At 42.6% G+C, this 22,708-nt stretch overlaps 1 protein-coding gene across 1 annotated transcript; it reads right to left on the minus strand.

Moving 5' to 3' along the window:
• Positions 1-196: 196 nt before the first annotated feature.
• On the minus strand, positions 197-20,731 carry BROX (BRO1 domain and CAAX motif containing). The gene is made up of 13 exons (XM_065401348.1): positions 20,620-20,731; positions 18,072-18,211; positions 16,769-16,875; positions 14,649-14,745; positions 13,320-13,415; positions 11,876-11,948; positions 11,343-11,448; positions 10,720-10,809; positions 9,515-9,600; positions 8,211-8,292; positions 2,920-3,070; positions 1,401-1,560; positions 197-283 (listed from the first exon to the last, which is right to left on the minus strand). The coding sequence occupies exons 2-13, from the start codon at positions 18,170-18,172 to the stop codon at positions 197-199; spliced, it is 1,236 nt and encodes a 411-aa protein (XP_065257420.1). The 5' UTR covers positions 18,173-18,211; positions 20,620-20,731.
• Positions 20,732-22,708: the final 1,977 nt, after the last annotated feature.

A 22,708-nucleotide genomic window follows, 5' to 3' on the forward strand; every position in this document is an offset into this window, starting at 1 on the left:
TAAAACAACAAAAAGCATGGCTATAAATAATTTCATTTATAAATCCAGCCACATTCTCAATGAAGAGACTTCTACTAAACATAAATCAGTAAATTAATCTTTAGGATTAAGAAGAATTAGAAAAGGGGATCTGAAATGAAAGCCCCAGAGTTCATTAAATACAACTTGTAAAAGGAATTCAAAGCACTTATGGTGTTTAAGAGATCTGGCATCCACTGTCTTTTTGAGGCTTTATATCTGGTTCTTTCAGAGGTTTCACTTCTTCCTCTGGTTTTGGCTTAGCCTGCAGACAAAAAAAGAGTTTGAAAAAGATGAATTAAAAGAATCATGGGGTCCACACAATGTTCATATTATAGGTTTCAGCAGCGAGGCCATGCAGAGTTTAGATATACTTGTCCACTAGTCTTCTCTATTCTGCCAGCTCAGGGCTTTCTGGCTTCTCTAACACAAAAATGTTAAATCTGCTGTATTTCATGATGGCTTGAAATGGACAGCAGAGAATGGACTAAACTAAGTTCATCCAATTTACTGCACCTACTTTAGAAGTACAGCTGCAGTGAGTTTGAAGGCCATTGCCTTCTTAACGACATGACCCTTAAATTCTATCTTAAGAAATGCAGACAGGCAGATTAATACTACCACCTAACTCCTATATTGCACTTTTCATTCAGAGACATCAAAGTACTTTACAAAGAAGGTCAATGTCATTATATGAGCCAAAGACAACCAGGAAACAATGTGGCTTCTAGGCTCTGGACTAACAGAAGTTGTTCAATGAGGAGAGCAGGTAGCTGGGAGCTTGGATTGTTGACCTATGACTGATTCACGGTGTGCCTTTTTTGAAGTGGGAATTCCACCATCTACCTCACAGGGGTGTGGCAAGCCTCAAATGAAGAGTACTATAAAAATGCAAAATAGTAAGGACTGGCGGAAGGGTATGTTAGATAGTTGGTACCATCCTGTCCTATGATGCTCTTTAGCAATACCTCAAGCTACTAAAAGCAGATGCATTAACATTCTGTGCCCACATATACAATTTTTATTTATTTAATTACATTAGACTGTCCCATGGCATTAGCTCCTAAAGTACCTCAGTACCTCACCAACTTCACTGAATTTAACCTCAACACTCCTGAGGTGTCCCAGCATTACTCCAGATTTACTGATGGGGACGCTATGGCACAGTGATTTGCCTAGTCACATAGTAGAACCAGGAATAGAACCCAGGTTTCCCAATTCCCCTGCACAGAGCCTACACCTCAAGACCATCTGTGTTTGCTCTATTGAGCAGGATATGGCAGAAGGCACTGGTGGAAAAGAAGAGTGCCAACTCTCTACTACGTGTGGGATAAAGCTGATGGGAGGGAGAGGAGGAAAAATGTTAAGTAAAATATTCTTACACTGTCATCCTTTGGCCTCTTGGTGAGATCAAATGCAGCAAGTGTTTCAGGGGTCCAGTGTGCATGCAAGGCAGGAAATTCAAAAAGGATGGGTTCGACCAGGCCATAGTTCGCCTTCAGCTCCAGCTGAGGAGCCTCAGGTGGCACTTTCTGAAAGTAACTAAGACAGAATTTAATATTTTAAAAACACAGTAAACAAAGATTTGCAGTTAGTTTATTTTTCTTCACTTTTGGGAGTAATCTGGCCACTCCCAAAGGCACCACACTATTACTGCTGAAGTAGTCCCATTTTATTTAAGGGTCTTAATGCTGGTATTATGAAAACGTGTTCAGTGCAGCAGGTTTCCGTGATGCTTCACAAGAACAGACAATTTCCTATTTGTGCTTCCTCCCATCTCATAGAACTGGAAGGGACCATTGGCTACCTTCGTCATTTCCATCTGATAACAGATTGGTTTTCTTCCCTTTGTTTTGGCGGAAGCAGAGATAAATGCTGTTGTTTCAATTTACAGATACTTAAAATAAAAATCCAGATTAGGGTTAGCAACGCTTTAGGAGAAAAGGGAAGAGGCAGAGGCAACAATTTTCCTCAATCTCCCTGTCAGATGCTTGGCATGTCAGCATGCACTGATGCTGGCAACACTGCAACCACCAGAGAGCCCTGCTAGATCACAAAACCTGAAACACAATATTTTTATATATATCTTTTGCAAAGTCACACCACGCAATAGAAACTGCCACTTACCTTATGCTCAACACATATCGTGTTTATGCTCGAGCAGAGTTCTGTGACTATTTCTCTGTCATCAGTATGGCATGAACAACATCTCAGGGAACAGACCCTGGGCATCTGACTTTGGGTTTTGTTGTTTTTTTAAAGGGACATGCCATCAGACTTCTATGAATCTTTTTATATACTACTGTTACAAGTCAGAAATACAATTCATGTAATTGAAGTTGATTAGCAAAAAACATTTCTCTATTTTTAGTTTACTGTGTTATTTGACAGTACTTGTGTTCTATGATTGGCAAGGGGATTCAGGGGCTGGTGTAGTTCTTGTAACTATTCTGAACTCACTAGATTCAAAGTTGATGTCCCTTCAAGAGTAAGTTTATAAATCAGTTAACTGAATGCCCTATTTACCATAGTTACTTGGGGCACTTAGCAATTAACAGGCCACACAGCTCAGGCAATATTACTGATTTACTTTAGAAAAGCCAGCAAAGGAAGTACAAATATAGATTTTTATGTAGGTCCTACAAAAACAATGGCTAAGTTTAAGAAAGTCACAAGCAAAGACAAGATTCAAAGTTTACTTATATTACAGACACATGAAGAAAGTAGACACTCTTCCAGTTTCTTTAACACACTGAAGCAAATTCTTTATTAAGGGAAAAATTGTTCTTTGTAAAGTTTACAATCTAACCTTAAAAGTAATAATAAATGAAGGATTTAAAAAAAAACAAAAAACCCCACATCTGTGTAAAGTAGTGTACCAAGTAAGGAATATATACTTACATGAATCCATTTTCTCTCTGGCATTTTTCTAGGGTATTCTTAACCAGACTTCCCAGTTTCCTAAAGAAGAGGTGGCCAGAGGGTTTGGCAGTAGTCCCAGGCCCTTTTGTTTCACCATATTCTTTGCATAATGCTTCAGCCTTGACAAAAACTTCACAAGAAAGCAATGTGAAAGTTACAATTGTCATAAAACTGCACTTATCTCTTACTTTAATTGTAACAGACCCAGTAATCCCTCCAGGATTCTGATTAGATAAAGCAGAAGCAGCTGGTTTCAGGGTGACTCCTCCAACCATGGCCAAACATCGGTATAGTCAGTAAAAGAGGTAGACAACTTTTTGGGTGGGGAGGACAGAGAAGTATTCTTATTTGCAGAAACAAGTAGAAGTGGGACTGTAAAACAAGAACTGGAACTACATAGCCACGGAACTGAACATAGTCCTGAAAGAATTCAGGGACAGACTAAGGGGAACACCACTGTGGGTGTCTGGTATCATAATAAGCCAAGCACATTAAAGAAGCCTGAAATGTACAGTTGTGCCCTGAGGGACCAAGGGAAAATTCCAAGAAGGATGCTTTTCTATGACTCTCTTGTCTGCTTAGCCTGTCAGAGGGGAAGAAAGTGCTCTCTAGAAATGCAAGACTCACTTTAATAAAGCTAATCCAAAGTGAAATTGCTCTCTCCAGCTTAAATAAGCTTAAATAATGCCTTCATTTATATGACTGAGTATTAACTCACATTTTTATAATATTACCATTAGTCCCTTGATACAAATATTTAAGATCATAGAATCATAGAAGTGTAAGGCTGGAAGGGACCTTGGGAAGTCATCAAATCCAGCCCCCTACGCTGTGGAAGGACTTAGTAAACCTAGACCATCCCTGACAGGTACTTGTCCAACCTGTTCTTAAAAACCTCTAGTGATGGGGATACCACAACCTCCCTTGGAAGCCTCGTTCAGAGCTGAACTACCCTTATAGTTAGAATTTTTTTCCTAATATCTAACCTAAGTCTCTCTTGATACAAATTAAGCCCATTACAGTTCTTGTCCTAGCTTCTGTGGACATGGAGAACAATTGCTCACAGTCCTCTTTAGAATAGTCAACATATTTGAAGACAATTATCAGGTCCCCCCCTGCCCTCAGCCTTCCTTTCTGAAGACTAAACCAGTTTAACCCTTCCTAAACCTTTTATCATTTTTGTTGCTTTCCTTTAGAGTCTCTCCAATTTGTTCCCATCTTTCCTTAAGTGTGGTGCCCAGAGCTGGACACAGTACTCCAGCTGAGGCTGCACCAGTGCTGAGTAGAGCAGGATAATTACCTCCTGTGTCTTACAAAAGACACTCCTGTTAATTCACCCCAGAATGATATTAGTCTTTTTCACAGCTGCATCACACTGTGGACTCATATTCAAATTGTGATCCACTATGCCACCCCTCCTAAACGATCCTTTTCAGCAGTACCATGACCTAGCCAGTTACTTCCCATGGTGTAACTGTGCATTTCCTTCCTAAGTAAAGTACTTTGCAATTGTCTTTGTTAAATTTCATCTTGTTGATTTCAGACCAATTCTCTACTTTGTCAAGGTCATTTCGAATTCTAATCCTGTCCTCCAAAATTCTAACAACTCCTCCCAGTTTGATGTCATCTTCAAATTTTATATGTGGATTCTCCTCTCCATTGTCCAAGTCATTAATGAAAATATTAAATAGTACTAAACCCAGGCCTCGCCCCTGCAGGACCCCTCTAGATACACCCTCCCAGCTTGACAGCAAACCATTGATAACTACACTTTGTGTATGGTCTTTCAGCCAGCTGTGCACCCACCTCATAGTAATGTCATCTAGACCACATTTCCCTACTTCCCTTATGAGATTGTCATGTGGGACTGTGACAGAAGCCTTACTAAAAATCAAGATATATCCCATCTACTGCTTCCCCCATCCGCTAGGCCAGTAACCCTGCCAAAGAAGAAAATTAGGTTGGTTTGAAATGATTTGTTCTTTACAAATCTATGCTGGATATTTCTTATAATCCTATTATCCTTCAGGTGCTTACAAACTGATTGTTTAATAATTTGTTCCAGTATCTTTCCAGATATCTAAGTTAGGCTGACTGGTCTATAATTCCCTGGATCCTCTTTGTTCCCTTTTAAAGATAGGTATTATGTTTGCCCTTCTCCAGTCCTCTGGGACCTCAACTGTCCTCCATTCTGAGATTGCTTCAGCTAGTTCCTTAACGACCCTAAGATGAATTTTATCAGGCCCTGACAACTTGAATACATCTAACTCAGTGGTTCTCAACCTGTGGCCCATGGGCCGCTTGCAGCCCAATCGGCACACAGCTGCAGCCCATATGACATCCTCAGGGCCATATAGGTAGTATTGGATGTAGCCCACAATGGTAAATAGGTTGAGAACCACTGATCTAACTTATCTAAATGTTCTTTACCGTGTTCTTCCCCTATTTTGCTTTGTGTTCCTTCCCCCTTGTTCTTAATATTAACTGTGTGAGGATCCGGTCACCATTAACCTTTTTAGTGAAGACTAAAGCAAAATAGGTATTAAACACCTCAGCCTTCTTGATGTCATCAGTTATTAGCTCTTTTTCCCCACCAAGTAGAGGACCTATACAGTAACTCCTCAGTTTAAGTCGTCCCGGTTAACGTTGTTTCGTTGTTACGTTGCTGATCAATTAGGGAACATGCTCATTTAAAGTTGTGCAATGCTCCACTCTTACGTTGTTTGGCTGCCTGCTTTCTCCACAGCTGGCAGCCTCCCTACGCCCCCCCCCCCCCCAGCGCTCCCCACCCACTGGCAGACCCTGCGGATCAGCGCCTTCCCCCTCCTCTGCAAGCACCAGGGGCGGGCTCAACCCTCAGCCCGCCCCCTCCCCTCAAACCCCCATCCTTGACCTGCCTCTTCTCCCCCCCACCTCCTCCCCCTTTACTTCCCACGCTGCGTCCTCGCTCCTCCCCTCCCCTTTAAATGCCGCAAGCCAGCTGATTGCCCTGGGCAGAAGGGAGGGGGGAGGAGCGAGGACTCGGTGTGCAGATTCCCCCTCCTTCCCCTGGCAGGAGGCAATCAACTGGCTTGCGGTGTTTAGAAGGGGAGGGGAGGAGCGAGGACGCAGCATGGGAAGTAAAGGGGGAGGAGGTGGGGGGGAGAAGAGGCAGGTCAAGGATGGGGGCTTAGGGGAAGGGGGGAGTGAGCGGGCTGAGGGTTGAGCCTCCCCTACCCACCCCGACCCTGGTGCTTGCAGAGTAGGGGAAGCTGCCGCTGCTGCGCAACGTGCTTCTCCTAGCCTACAGCACCTTCAGCCTCTTTGCCTGCCTCATCTCCAGTGCCAGTGGGCTGTGCCTGTGTAGGGTAAGGCAGGGGCACCTCCCAACTATAGTACTGTATTGTATGTACACTATGTTGGTAAACACACAGCACGTGCACACTACTCCCCCCCCAGCGTAGTATTAAATTGCTTGTTTAAAAATTGTTTAAAATGTATATAATGCCTTTTGTCTGGCAAAAAAAAAATTCCATGGAACCTAATCCTCCCCCCCCCCCCATTTACATTAATTCTTATGGGGAAATTGGATTCGCTTAACATCCCGTTTCACTTAAAGTCACATTTTTCAGGAACATAACTACAACGTTAAGTACTTTCCTTCATCTTTCTCTTGCTCCTAATGTATTTAAAGAACCTCTTCTTAATGCCTTTTATGTCCCTTGCTAGGTGTAACTCATTTTGTTCTTTCACCTTTCTGATTTTGTCCCTACATGCTTGTGCTATTCTTTTGTTACTCTTTCTTAGCAATTAATCCATGCTTCCACTTTTTGTGCGATTCCCTTATGATTTTCAGGTAATTAAAGAGCTCCTGATGGTGTCATCTTTAAGACACACTTTTTTAAAGCCTGCCAAAAGCTTCCATTTATCTGGTGTTTTTAGGCTAATGGGACAAAGTACATTATAATAAAATGGAATATTGCATTACCAGATGTAACAAGGAGTTGGACCCTGCCTCTGTTTCCCTTTCTTGGGCTTTCCAATAACTGCACCCAGACTGTCATGCAAGTCACACAACATCCCTTTTTGAGGTCAGGTTTATTAAAAGATCAGAATACAAATGTCAACTTAAAACAAGTCTTCCCAACACCAAAGTTCTTCAGACCTTTAATGGGCTCAGAGTTTGTTTCAAACCCAGGTCCTGCCTGGCATTTCCTCAAGTCCCTTCCCTCTTAAGGCTTCTGCCCCCCAGTGCAGGTTGCTCCATCCAGGCCTTTTTACCTGGCTAGCATGGACAGTTCATTCCACAGTCCTCTGTGATCCTGGTCCTCTAAAGATCTCTTTCCTCTCTGGATCCCCTGACAGAGTCTTCCTGCAGATCCCTCTCCTTCCCCAAACTGACAGAACTCCCTCTCATAGGAACTCCAGTCTTTAACTGCATCTTATTAAGACATTCAATACCACCATGCACACTCAGTCTGCCCAGGCCAAAATGTGGGTGCAGAACCTGTAATATTAGGTAAGTCTGAACTAAAGAAAGTAAGTTTTCTACACCCTGATTTTTGAGTCAGAAATTCTAATACAAGTTTACAACACCATCAAGAAGAGAGCCACAGGTTCACAGAAGACAACATTAGAAGTAGGATCAAATAAGTGCAAAGAAATACATTTAAACTGCTCTTGAACTCACTAGAACCCAAGTACTGTACCTTTCAATATGGGTATTCATATCTCTACTTTATCCTTTATCGCAAGTAACTCATGTAATATTAAATAGACCCATTCGTTCTATCACCGGACCACAGCAGTTGGAAATGGAAGAGTTTTAGAATGTGGAAAACAAACTGTCTTCAGCCTCACTAAGCAACATCTAGTAGCCCAGCACTTGTAACACCTACAGGTTTAGTAAGAACGTGCCTAATTCTGCTTCAGTACAATGTGCAGCCAATCCATCAGGAACATGACTTACCACAGTGTTTATATCCTCCTCCCAAAATAGGGGTGTAGCAGATTAAGTGGACATTGGTCTCCTTGTTGCATATTTTCTTTGTATCACACATTTGTGGACTTTGGACACACTAAGGACTCTAAAGGTCTTCTAGAGAGCTAGTATGCATTGATTGCCTACTCTAATACAACCTTGATAATGTGTTTGTTTGGCTTTAATACAAATATTTGGATATTTTGTGAGCTACTCTGAAGTATGAAAACTAAAGATTTTTAAATATTCTCTAAACAGTACAACAGCAGATGTTCCATGAGGGATTTGAGAATGTGGCAACCGCACTTACATTTTTCTGATTCCTGCAGAGATCTGATTGCTTCTCCACATTTATCGCTGGCCAGCAGAGTTTGACCATGGTAGCAGTATGACTGATGAGAGAGAATGATATAGGTACAGGCATCAATTGCACATTTCCTGTCAACACATCAGTTTTGCTATATTTCCTCCTCACTGGATGGGGATCGTGTACAGCTGAACACAATCCAAAATGGCAAGATCTGCATCTCTCTGAGGCTGCTGTCAGTTGCACAGTCAACCAGCAGGGGGTCCAGGGAAGTAACAGGAAGCAGCACTAACTGGTGCACAAGTCCCTTCAGCAGGGAAGAAACCCAGTTGTTTTCATGGTGAGAATCAGGTACCACGTGTGTTTAGGTTTTTTAAATATATGAAAAAACTTCACTCAATTCAGAAAGGCAACAAACATTCCAGCTTTTCTGAATTGTTATGGCAAGGTCTAAGTGGGACTTCACCACACTCCCATTTTCTCCCTTTCATAAGACTATTTTGGGCTCTTATGCTCAAATAGGGCTCCTACTGAAGTGCAATATCAAATGCTCCCTTTCATTTATAAAAGCCCACTCCACTTAGATTAGGCCCAATATAAATATTCTCAAGATGCAACATATATATTCCCTGCTGTACTGTGAAACCAAATCCGACAGCATTACCTTATTCCATCATTGTCCATATTACAAGAATTACACACAGATGGTCTTAACAAATAGCACAAATCAAACCCAGCCCAGCCTTAATTTTCTCACCCATTCACGAGATAAACAGCCTCTGGCTACAGACCCAAACTAAGAGAAAGTCAAAGTATTTTTCTTTTTAAAACTAAAATATGGTCTGACTGCAAGCAGCAACTAATTACAGAGCTGCTGATCGTTGATGGAGAATGTTATGCCAGGAGATCAACCAGGCTCTAGCAGAACACGCATCCTACAAGAAGGCTTGGGGGTGGCAACTGATATTATCAGGTCCTATCTCATCCATAAATTCAGAGATGTGATCAACTCTGAATTACACCTGGAAGTAGATTGGGAATCAGTGCAGAGAATAGAGCACAAGTATTAAATGCTCAAACTGACCTGTCCCACTTGTGGAGGTGAGTAACTACACTAAATTCTACAGGACACAAATTGCATCTTATTCTAGAACAGCGTATTTTTAAGTACTACAGGGACTGCAATATCTCATTTTGTTATGTGGTGACAAGGACAAATGATAATTGACTCCCATTCCCCATCTAACTCCTAGATAACCTTTAGAAACCCTTTTTAAGTGTTCACAGATTGGTTAGAGAGTACTCACATAAGCCATATAGAAACATGCCTTCAACTGTAAGTACTTTCTCCATTTAATAGTGTACGCTGGATCCAAACTGGATAACATTTGATCTAGAATTACATAAACAATTTTTTTTTCTAAATCATTAAAAAAAAACATTCAAAGCAGCACTCTGGTCTAGTTAAGTGTATCTATAGATCATAAGTATGAAATAGCTATAATCTCAATGAAGTGCACCAATTATACCTGCAGCTGCAAAGAAACTTAAGCTGCATGAAAGCATCAAGTTCAAAAACAACTAAAAAACCCATTTTAAAAAAAAATCTGGGAATTCCCTTTTGTTTGCTAAACAAACATGTAATTTCATTGCTAAACAAAGGGTACGTCTACACTTACCTCCGGGTCCGACGGCAGGCAATCGATGTTCTGGGATCGACCCAGGAAGGGCTCGCCGTCGACGCCAGTACTCCAGCTCAGCGAGAGGAGTACGCGGCATCGCCGGGGAGCCTGCCTGCCGCGTCTGGACCCGCGGTAAGTTCGGACTAAGGTACTTCGAATTCAGCTACGTTATTAACGTAGCTGAATTTGCATACCTTAGTCCGAAGTGGGGGTGTAGTGTGGACCAGGCCAAAGACTAGGAATTCCCAGATTCAAAAGTTTCAGTTTGAGGTAGCCAAGGCAAAAGAATACAGCTTTAGGTTGAAGCTTTTCTCTATTTCCTTTAATTAAAATTAAACAGACCATATTACTGCAAAACTATTATAAAACTTTTAAATATTTTTCAGTAATTTTCATTAGTATATTCTAATACTAATTTTATTTTTCCCAATTTAAACCAGTATTTACCAGTGCCCTATCAGAAACTAATTTTTCCTCGGAAATAGTCAGCCCTGCCCTGAGGAGCTCCATCCACCCCCTTGTCTACTAACTTACTATCCTAGCTAGCTGAAGAACAGAACCAGAACAAAATCACCCACAGAGCTAGTAGGACACTGCCTCTAGACCCACCCACTATAAATCTGTTATATTGAGAAGTGACACTTGATGATTGTCTGTTAGAACATGATTTCAAATTACTGACTGGAAGCACAGACATGCTGTTAACGCTGTCCACAGAGAAATTGCAGCAGGGTTACCGCTCGATTGCAATGTTAGTGGTTTGTTTGTTTTTCTGCAAGACATGCAAACTAAATCACTAAGGACTCAAATGACATTGTAATTTAACTTACCAGCTTTTTGGTAGAAATTGGCTGTTTCATAGGCTAGAGCAGCTATCAGACCAGGATTGTGTTTCAGCTCAATAGCTCGGGCAATTGTCACTAAAACCATTAATAAAATGTAATTGCAGACAGTCACATCAAACCTAATTAGGGATTTAGCAGTTTGAATACTTGAGTTCTATTAGCATAGAAATAACGGTGTGCTCTGACAATTGATGCAAGCCTTATAGACAAAATTAAGGCATAACTACTGTCGGAATAGAATAGCTCGAAATGAGTACAAAAGAAAACTTGACAAAATGGGCAATGGTACGCTGCAGTGAGATTAGTTTTCAATTTTTTTATTTCAAAATATTTGGACCTTTAGTTTATTAGACGTTTTCATATTGTATTAAGCAAGGGTGCCTGAGAAGGGTGGAAACGAGAATCTCCTAGAGAACGTCTCTAAAACCGATCAACAAATATTTGTAATGTTTTATTGCTATTTGTTTAACAAAAGTGAAGAGTTTGATTCTGGTTATGCAATCAACCCCAAACCACAGTACTTTGGGAGAACACTGGCTGTCACTATCCAGGAGACATTATGAACCACAAAAGAAATCCACAGATGAATACCCCCATTATTTTTTTACCTTCTTGAGCTTCAGCTTGGCATTGGATGATGTAGGAGTCTATAAGTCGAGCTTCTAAATCCCTTCCCTTTTCTACAGGTGTAATCAGTTTGGGGATATGGCTGTCCTAAGGGTAGAGAGACAGTCAGTTTCAAGGTTAGTTCAAATCTAAGACACCACTACTAAATGTCAGGGTTTTTTCCAAGATACATTTTCTATTACTAAATGGGTATAAATTACAAGTGAAGGAGTCAAGGTGATGGCTGGCCATGTCACTATAATACACTATTGCCATTGCCTTTCTACCTTGATTAACGGCCAGCCATAGCAACTGACTAGTAGCATGACTCATTGATGGTACATTATTTTCCGCAGCATTCAAAAGCTCCACTATGACTGCATAAATCCTCTGCATATGAACCAAAAAAGTCTCTTAAAAGTCTTTTGTAATGCACTGACAATTCACTGAGTGTTGTACAGGACAAGGAGTAGACAAAGTCTCTGTACAGAGAAACTTACAACTTAAGAAATAGGAATAAAGGTATGTTTTCTACCTTCAAATGTTTAAAAATCCCAGCTGCTATCTTCAAGCTTCTGTGAACATCTTTTGCTTCATCTTCTGTTATACTGAAAGATTGTTAATGAAATATGTAATTCTGCATTCAAGTTAATATTACACAGCTGAGTTATGTACCAGCTCATAATCTTACAAAACTCACTACTCATACATTGGTTAATCGCCTTATATCTAAAAGCCCAAAGACCTGGGATTTTGTCCATACATTACTCTTGTAGAGTAGTTCTACTTGTTCACTATTCTTAGTTTTATTGCCTGACCTTTATCAGCATTGCTTGGCTGTACTTTTTCCTCAGCAAAATGCTACTTATGAGGACACTGTAGTGGCTGTGTTTATATCTGCACTTAAACCAGAATTACAATCCCTCTATTTCACACTTAAATTTCAAAACTAAATCCAGTCATTAAACACGCTCATTGTAGGAGAACTGAATTTTCTATATTTTCAGTCCAATATTTAATAGTTTGCATAGAAAACGCTAAGATTTCCCTTCACATTAATGTTTTTCAGGCTTCTCCAAGTGAAGAGCCACAGTAACTAGAAACTTCCCACACACATTCATTTAGAGAATGTCTCAGCCAGGGACGGCTCCAGGCACCAGTGCAGCAAGCGCGTGCCTGGGGCAGCAAGCCGCTGGGGGCGGCGTGCTGGCCGCCGTGAGGGCAGCAGTCAGGCAGCCTTCGGTGGCATGCCTGCGGGAGGTCCGCCGGTCCTGCGGCTTCGGTGGCAATTCGGTGGCAGGTACGCGTGTGACCGGCAGATCACTCGCAGAAATGCCGCCGAATCTGTGTAACCAGTGGACCGAAGGCTGCCTGACTGCCGTGCTTGGGGCGGCAAAAAACATAGAGCTGCCCCTGGTCTCAGCCAGGCTACTTTTCAATCTTGAGTTGCAAAAAGTTATTTCCTTTGTTTGCTATAACTTATTTTACCTCTGTAAAGAAAAGCCAATAAATTGTCAAGTTCTGAAAGTTACTTTTGTTCATCGATGCTGCTAGCCCAATTCCCTTATGTTCACCTCTGCCCAGTCAACAGACCTTGGGGAGCCAGGGAGGCAGACTTGGCAGCAAGAGGTGTTGGAGGAGCTATGTGAGCATGGGGAAAACTAGCCTCCACGCCAATGTGACTTATCTATGCAGAAATAAAATATTCTAGATTTCAGTGGAGAATAGGTTTATAAAAATATGTTAGATCTAGGTATGGCTGAAGTTTAACTTGTACATCTGAGTGTGATGTAGAGAAATTTGGTGTGTGCATTGTGGTTGGTTACATTTTGCAAGTGCAAGGAAGTTTCTTGGGGAGGCAAGGAGCCAGAGTGCATCTGAATGTTAAAGCACGTGAATGAAGTCTGCTTTAACTGAGGATTTCCTTTTTGTTGGGATATTATTGCAATAGAGTTGCTAAAGGAGGAAAAAACACTTACTCTTCTTTCCCGGCCAGTCTCGATGCATATTTTGTGTACCAGAGAGCCACGTTAAATCCCATGGAAACCAGTTCGAACACAGCATCCTGCTGGGCACTAAAAATAAACAAATATATATATATATATATATATATATATAAAAAGGCAAAACAAGCAATTTCATGCTTTCCAATTTGTTTAGACAAGTTCTCTAATTTGTACTTCTGCAACATAACAAATGGCAGCTACCTGCATAAAGTAGGTTTGGTTTTCATTTAAAATGTCAGAAACGTCCAATTTATAGCTTTTCTATTTCTTGGATTTTCTAATAATGATTTAATCTTTTGCTTATCCCCCAAGAAGTCAGGTGAACAAATCCCACAGGGTGTTCAAATATGTGCCTTTCACATGGATTTTTTCTGGGGTTGGGAAGAGAGTTTAGTAGTAGAATTTTTATATTAACAGGGTAACATACTTTATTGAGCTTTCAGTGAGGTTAACATTTCTCTTTCATTTATTTTTAAAATGCTTGTTTTGTGGAAAACCTAGGTCTGGGATAACTAGTTTAAATAAACAAAAAGATGTAGTCTTAGACCTGTTAACTTGGCAGCTATTTTGAAGTGCTTTCTACAGCATGCAGTTACTAACTACAAATAAGAGAATAGAATGTAAGAATAGAAAGTTGCATAGATGTTAAAATGCTCTTATGATAAGTTCATCCCACTTAAAGGGTAACTTATTCAGCTTGGTTTAAGGATGTGGCAATAGGAAAACACAGAAAAAACATCTTCCTATTAAAGTCTCTGTTTACAGTTTATCTACAACACCCAAAAGAGTGCTATATGCTTCAGAAGACAGGGAGAGAGAAAGACCCTGACCAGAACAGTTTTGTCTACATTTCAGGTGAGACACAATAGGGGAGGGAGGATATCACCAGAAAGTAAGACTTAATTTCAGATTTCCAGCACCAGAAACCACTACAATTATATACATGCTAATTCTTATTTTATATTATTAATTGTGTATGGTTATTTCCCATTTTGCACTATAATAGTTATTCTGTCTTCAGTTGTAAATAGAGGCTGTAGAAAGCCCCAACAGACTGGATCCACCATTTCAATGTAGTGTCTTAACCTCAAATAAATGAAAGAGAGGCAATTTGGCATCTCCAGAACAACACTGTAATAGCTATAAAGCAGAAGAGCAAGGCAATTATTAGAACACTAATGTAATCAGCCTCTTGGAAACTACTTAATGATCAGCATGGTGCAACATTTACTATAGTGACAGATCTATACTATAATCTAAAGAACCTGGTCACAGACATTGCAGACTCCATATAACATATACCTTGGAACTTGTCCTTGTAATGTGTCTGTCCACTTAAAATTCTGAATATATCGCAACTTGCAGTCTTGAGAAGAGTTATCCAGTGAGACTATAAAGCCTGTCCAAAAAAAAAAAAAAAAAAAACCAAAAAACAAAACACTCCAACAGGCAATTTAAACATTAGAAGGCAGCAATGTAAAGATGCAAGTAGAGATGTAGGCAGGTGGAACAGCAAAAAGAGTCTCTCAGGCCATTCATGTTACTCCTTAAAGCTTTTGTTCTTCAGAATGTTCAGAGAACAAGATTTACAACAGACAAGACCAACTGGTCTTATCAGACACTCCCTGCTCAGACAAGCTATTGCTTCAGCCCTGTGAGCCGCTGCTGAAGATTTCACTGTTGCGAAGCATGATTCGGCCCCAGCTCCTGGTGTAAATGGACTGCTGGTAGTTTAAACACCTTGTCATCTAACTATACTCAGGAGAGGTCCAATCAACATGGTGCTTGAAAGAGTCATCATCTACAGTAGGGTTCTTAATACTGGTAGGAAATATTTGAAAAATGTATTTGACGCAGAAAAGGTTTTAGGCCTCGTCTTCACTGCAGTGTTAGCTCAATTTATAATTTGAATTTTGCCCCTAACCTGATTCCTGTCCACATACACAAATCTCTTAGACGGTGCTTTAAGCTTGAGTTAGTTGGCCTGTCAGGGGAGTGGTTGAAGCTTCAGTACTGCCAACACTTGTTCACATTAGTAATGTAGTGGGGAAGCAACAACTCAGATGCGAACCCAATCACCCTAGGTAGCTTGAGTGTTGTTTTCACGCTCACTCAGAGTAGGCTAACTTGAGTGGAATAAACCAAGTGAACTAACTCAAACTAACTGTGAAGACAAGCCCCAGTGAATGGGTATGGATTCCTCTTTATTGAAGGCATCCTCCTCCACCTGTCTTCTCTGCAACAGCTCGGACAGTACCCGCTCCTCTATCCGGGGAACCTGATTTGTCTGCAGTCTCAAGACCCTTGTGTGACACAGAGGAATATTTACTATAGATAATAATTTTTTTTAAAATGAGTGATTAAACACACGGGGGGGGGGGGGGAGGGTTTAAGGCTGATAGAGAGAATAAGCAATTGTCATTTAAGCCAAAGTTAACTTGATTTGAAAGATTCACACGTCAGGCTGGGACACAGAAGGCTATAAGCATACTAATGAATCATCACGACAGACAGCAAATCATTGTTTGTGGAAAAGGCAAGCTATTATGTATGTAATTTCAAAACTGTTTCAAATCAATGTAGGAAAGAACTGAATGGAGGTGGACAAGGAAGCAGAGGTTCATATAATATTGAATAAACTTATAAGGTACAATAGAGCTGGAAGGGGGGCAGATTTCAAATGAAGACAGCTGCAAAAAAAGGGTAATTGTCCATAGGCCAATCTAGCCTAGACATCCATAAGTAATGTGTTTCATTTAAGCTCAGCTCTGCCCATTGCACAGAATTCAAGGATGTTACTTGACGGGCCTGTAGAGCAATTTGGACACAGAGAAAATGCTGACTCAGAGTGGGTTACTGAGCTCTTGGCATGCTGAGGGGCGAGAAAGAGCCTGAGGAAGCATGACAGACATCTGAGCCATAAAATGTAAGTGAATATCTACTGAAAACTCAGATACCAAAGTGATGAAAGCCATATCAGCACCTGGATAACTGTAGTTGCAAGACTGCTTTATTTAGCTAAACTATTACCTAATGTTAGACCTGAGACTATTTTACACTTTCGATTTGGTATCCTCTCCATTCTGAGAGAAGTCATAGACCTGTTTTTAGGAGTAACGCAGTCTATTCTCAGAGACAAGGAAAATCAACTTCTCTCCTCCCCAGAAAGCAGAAGGCGGCTGAGATACCTAACCTGGAACACTTGGTTAAAAGGCAGAGAGCAAAGGACTGTCCATGCTCCGAGTACTGCCAGGATGCTGACTGAGGCTTCTAAGGCTATGGGTGACAGGAACAGGAGACACCGTATTTCCTGGTGATCAGATAATGCCCCTACAGAAATTGGTATAACAAATTATTATGAGTTTTATTAAACCTAAGATTATTATACAAAATCTTTTATTTGCAGCTTGCAAAGTTCTTACCTTGCAAGAGTGAAAAGTACAAATCAGTTGCATTCTTCATCATTTCTGGATTACAACTCAAATCAGTAAACAGCTCCAAGAGTCGTACCCTGGATGATCTTAAGTCACTATGTTTAAAAAAAATATATATATATACAAAAGGTGATCCTTTTATACACCCTCACACTATTTCTTATCCTTCTAGCTAAGTGCAGTATCAATTTAATATCTGAGATAACCACTGGAAAAAAGACACATCAAACACTTCTCAGGGAGGGATCAGATTTAAGAAGTCTTTTAATCTCTTATAGGACCCAACATTCACTTCAGCATTGGTATTTTCAGTTTAAAGTATGGCTCATTTTGGACACATTATATGTAGTAGTTATCAATGTCAGTAAATGAACAATTTTAACTGCTTTTTAATCCAAATTTTAACCCAACTAACAGAAATATTTGTTATCCACCCAAAACTTCAGAGGTAGATCACTGCATCAGTGGTGCACTACTAGAGTACATTATAATTAAAAGAAAATCCATAATAGCGTGTTCCAATAGTCACTTTTTATAATTGCGTTTATGCAATGATCTCAAATTACATCACTGACATGAATTAAGCCTCACAATACACATGAAATAGAACAGTGTTGTACTCATTTCAGATCCATAAACGGAGGCAAAGAAGGTAAGTATCTTGCTGTGTGGCCTTGGGCAAGTGTGTGACAGAAGTTAAGGATAATACCCAGGAGCCCTGACTCAAAGTCTCTTAATCAAAGATATATGCACACACTGTGTAATTGATTCTCATGCTTTTGTAAACGAAGCCATGTGTTTGTATACTAGAATGCATAGGAACTGCTGTTCATCCTCTCCAGAGAAGTTAACATGGCGGGAGCAATATCAGCATTGAGATTTTACACTACGTGAATAGATAGAATTGTAATCATGTCTCTGTATTTATAAGCTTGACTTAAATGCTTTTTCAGAGCCACTCTTATCTCTACAATAGAACACTTTTGGTTTATTAATTTATGTACATTACTTACACTAATCCTTCCGCAATAGGATACACACACACAGCAAAAAAGTGATGGAACGTCTAGTCCTTTTAGCCTCTGTTTTGTTACAATAGGTTTTGCTATGTAGCATCAGATTTGTAAGATTAGATTAATCATTCTCTAGAACTGGACGCTGAAAATGCTATCAGTGCTTTATTGTCTCCCAGCCTACAAATCTCTAGTCTCTTCAAACAATACTAAAAAGATGTCCATGGTACACCCTGAACACTGGAAAAGAAGTTAGTGTTAGTCTGAAACACACTTACTTGCAAATCTTTGTTGCAGCAGGACTGCTGGCTACCCCATAGAAATTGAATGTGACAGGAGCTGTAGCCTTTAAAGGGTTGCGATGAAACCAGTGGGTCATTTCTCTCAAGTACTGTTTGTGATTCTATTTATTGGAAACCTAAAGTTTGGAAGAAATCAGTTACATGAGGGTAACTGGGGTGCTCCTCTTTCTCTAGTGCATTTGATGCTCCACTTGGGTCTATAAAGTGCATGTGAGCTACATTTTTCTTTTATGAAATGAATTTGCAAAGCTCTATAAGTAATTTTAAGGGGGTGGGGGAGAGAGACTTGTTGGAGATCCTAGACCTGTTACAGATATATTGATATGTACTTACGTACTTTTTGAAACTCTGAACTCACCACTGTAGGGCACTATTCTACAGCTCCTTTACAGGCTTAGCTCACAGTGAAGAAATGGGAGATTGCACAGGAAGGCTCACAACAGCAAGCCCTTACTACACCTCTACCCCGCTATAACGCGGTCGTAGGGAGCCAAAAATCCCTACCACGTTATAGCTGAAACCCTGTCATATCGGGGTAGGGGCGGCAGGGCTCCGGCGGTGATTTAAAGAGCTCCGGGCTCCAGCCACTGCGGGGAGCCTGGGCCCTTTAAATCGTCGGCCGAGCCCTGCTGCCACAGCTCTGCGGTAGGGGCAGCAGGGCTCCAGCGGTGATTTAAAGGGCCCAGGGCTCCCCGCAGCAGCCGGAGCCCCGGACCCCTTAAAGCACCGCTGGAGCCCCGCTGCTACCTCGCTATACGGGAACCCGTGTTATATCGGATCGCGTTATAGCGGGGTAGAGGTGTATAGTACAAGAGAAACTGTTTAAGGTGGTAGGCCATAAAGCCTCCTCAGCACCAAGAGGTCTTCCACTCTTCACAATGACTTTCCCTTTAACAGAGGGCTGGATGCTCAACCACAAAGAATGCTCAACCACAATCAAGGCAGTTTGCAATCTGATTGGTGTTTACATACAGCAACATACTTTTAGGAGACATCAGTAGTTAGAAGTGCCTTTTTTCACCTATGTCTGGTAAGGCAATAGTTTGTCTGATGTGGCCTGTGGCACAATTATCCATGCCTTTTTGATATCCATACTTGATTATTCCAATGCCTGCTACTTGAACCTACATTTGGAGACTGGAAGACTGCCTTCCTATAGCATCAGCAGAAAGAGATTCTTCTGAAGACTGTCCTGACTTCTGGGTAGGGTGCATCACTGATTTAGAAAGCTCTTTTATGGAGAGGATCCTGACTACATGAGAGACCTTCTTTTCATTTTTCTATGTGTACAGTGCCTAGCACAGTGGCTCCTGGTCCATGACTAGGGCTCCTAAGCAATTCAGTAATACAAATAATAATAATCATTCTAACAGTCCTTAGAGTGAACTGTCCGGGGTCTAACAGAACAGAATATGCAGCACAGGCCCCTTGACATCAGAATTTGTTTCTTCCAGACAGTTCTAAAGTCAATTACTGTTTAGAGCCATGGTGTGTGGCTGTTCTATTTTTCCAGATCTTTCTGGAGTAGAGGTGGAGAGAGGCAAAAGAACAGATTGTGGGCCTAGATAATTAGTCAACTTTCTCCTGGCGTGTGGAAGAGAGGAGAATCTTTCTGTGGACAGCAAATGCCTCATTGTATTTTTCCCCAAGGCATAATGCACCTAGTAACATTTGCAAGAGGGAAGATTTTAGAGGCTTCAAAATAAGATGAACTAGAGGAAGATATCAGACTATATCTAGAGAGCTCTCTTTCTTGTTCTGAACCCCGTCCTCAATATGGCAGCACATTGACAACCATGGTGATCAAGTGTCTGAACAAACTGTCATTTTAACAACGTTGGATAACGCAATCTCTTGTTTGGGCATTACAAGGAAGCAGTTGGCCAAAGCAAGTACTCAGAGCAATTATGAATAACTATGTCTTTTTACAAGTATGTACAATCCCTGTACAATAATTCTTGTATTAGATTACTCTGCTAAGCAGGGACCCTGAATATTTAAAGAACTGGGACTAGTCACCTGGACAATTTTAAAGATCTTGTAAATCCGCCAAGTCAAGAGCTGGGTGAGTCTGTCCTGCACTTGGTAGCATCACTATCACGTTTGGTGGTGTATTGCATATAATACACACACGAACGCGGAGAGCTACTGGGAGAGTTAGGGCGCCTCCTGCTCGTGCATCACCAGCTGCTTGGGGAACGCGAGGGGCTGCGGGCCGCCTGCCACTGCTACAACAGTGGGGCGCAGCTTTGTCTAGACCCCGGAGACCCCTCTCCCAACGCGCTCCCGACCCCATCCCCCCATCTCTGGTCCCCAGCTTGGGAGCCAGGATTTAGCCCACCCAGCGAGCCAAGGCAGGAGGGCCGCACTTCTCAGCACCCTCAAAGGCCAAGAAACCCAGCGCGACCGTCAGGCCAAGCTCACAGCAACGGAGTCCCGTCCCGTCCCGTCCCACCCACCCCCGGCCAGGCTCACTCACGAGCGGACAGGCCCGCACCACCCAGCCGCCACCTCGCTCTCTTACACTGTGGGCGGGGGCTGCTGTTTACCTCCGCGGACGAGCCTGCTGCTGATGCGGAAACCGCCCCTCTACCCGCTGGCGGAGCAGCCTCAGCTCACAGCGGAACCGCTTCCGCCCTCACTGTCCCCAGATTCCCCCTCCAGGCAGCCCTGCTTCCGCCCGCATCGCTTGCGCCGGCGCAGTACGGAGCCCACACCAGTCCGTGCGCAAAATGGCCGCTGCCACGCAGGCACGGGTAGAAGAGAGCCGATCTCATTGAGAGCCTGCTGGCTGCAGACGACCGGGTGCATTGATCCCTGCCAGCTGTCCTAGAGAACTGGTTCCCCCAAATCTCTGGCAACTAAGCGTGCAGACCTGCTTCTCCCGCACCCCAAGGAAGGTGGTGGAGTGGAGGCTGCTGCTCCCCCCACCACCCCCCCGGGCTCTAGATCTCTGTGGATCTGCTCATACAGAGAGGTGGCGAGTGTCTGGCTGAAATATCCAGCCAGGCCCACCCTTCCCGAGGCTGCGTGTATCACACTCTGCCCGCAGCCAGCCCGCCCCTCTCTCTCTCACACACACACACAAAATCTCGGCACCTTTGACAGGGCAAGTCGTGTCTTTCCTCCGCTACCCCACCCGCAGCGAGTGACATATGGAGCCAGCTCTATGCTGCAGGCGATGTAGAGGTTACAAACTGGTCCCTCCACTCGAGCCCCAGAGGATGCTGTTAGGAGACTGATTTGATGACAAGTTGAAGTCCTGACTTGAGCCTCCCATTACGGCTAATGCGCAGCCAGTCCGAAGGAAAAGAAAGCAGATCTCATTGTTTCCCAAAACTGCTGCTCCCTTCAAACAGGATACACCTTATTAACGTAACCCCCATCAAATTCAGAAATCCTGAATCCACCCACATCCTTAACATCTATCCAGGCACAATGTTCCGAGTTTTAGTCCCCGTGTAGGTGATATTTATACTCGGTTAGTACTCCCACCAGGTGTATGCGCCTGGAATGCTCCTCCTCCTCCACACAGATGGCCTCCTATTATCATTACAATTGCACTAGTTCCAAGCAAGACTTGACAAGTACAACACCTTCACCCAGACCAGCTAGTCTGAACCGTTCCCTCTCTAGCACTACAGATAAGAAGCGCATAAAACACGGCTCGATTGGTTCTCCAAGTCAGTCCCACCCTTCAGGGACCACTTAAGGGAAGACTCCTTAGCACGTAGTGTTTGCTCCTCATGACATCCTGGGGGAGCAACTGTATCGGCCTATGGGGGCAGTCTGATTGAGACCTTTAACAACTAAAATATACATAGCAACAGAGAGTCCTGTGGCACCTTTAAGACTAACAGATGTATTGGAGCATAAGCTTTTGTGGGTGAATACATGCATCCGACAAAGTGGGCATTCACCCACGAAAGCTTATGCTCCAATACATCTGTTAGTCTTAAAGGTGCCACAGGACTCTCTGTGCTTTTTACAGAACCAGACTAACTCGGCTACCCCTCTGATACTAAAATATACATAGATCTGGGAAAGCCTAGTGGGTCTCCGAAATGCAGGCAGGGAAACACACCTGTCTCAAGAGAGGAGTCTAAACACAGCCTGAAAATAGACCCCAGTGAGGAAAGGGGAGTGCGTGAAACGAGGGTTATTAAATACATTCCTCTGTAGCGTGGAAACAAAGGAAGATGAAAGGGAAAAAATGACAGCGAGGAGACTGGTTTCCTACTGCAAGGAGACTCGCCCTCTAATAGCAACGAACAGCCCCCTACTCACATACACAGGACACTTCCCCCCATAACCACCACAACGCAACCCTTGCTCTGAGCAGCACTGGGAGCTGGGGTGGCTCGTTACTGCCTAAAGGCGCAGGCCAACCCCAGCGAAGGCTGCGGGAGATGTGGGGAGGCACCGGCCGCTCACCTGGCACTGGGGAGTTCCCGCACAGGAACAGCTGGAGCAGCCCCGCTCAGAAGAACGGTGCAGGACGCTGCTACCAGCAACCAGACACCAAACTTGAGGCCGGCCAGGACGAGCAGAGTTGCCTACTGACCCCGTGACCTCCCGTCCCATGACACGCACCGAGGCGGAAGGGTCTGCGC

This window comes from Emys orbicularis, chromosome 3, assembly GCF_028017835.1.
Source record: "Emys orbicularis isolate rEmyOrb1 chromosome 3, rEmyOrb1.hap1, whole genome shotgun sequence".
Classification (NCBI taxonomy): domain Eukaryota; kingdom Metazoa; phylum Chordata; order Testudines; family Emydidae; genus Emys; species Emys orbicularis.

Excerpts from the sequence above, each read along its gene's own strand:
- BROX (XM_065401348.1), bottom strand. The coding sequence starts at position 18,172 with ATGACCCACTGGTTTCATCGCAACCCTTTAAAGGCTACAGCTCCTGTC. Across the intron at positions 14,746-16,768 it reads GTACTTTTCACTCTTGCAAG|GCTTTATAGTCTCACTGGAT; the intron begins GTAAGAACTTTG and ends TTTTTTGGACAG. Across the intron at positions 1,561-2,919 it reads CAGAGAGAAAATGGATTCAT|TTACTTTCAGAAAGTGCCAC; the intron begins GTAAGTATATAT and ends ATTCTGTCTTAG.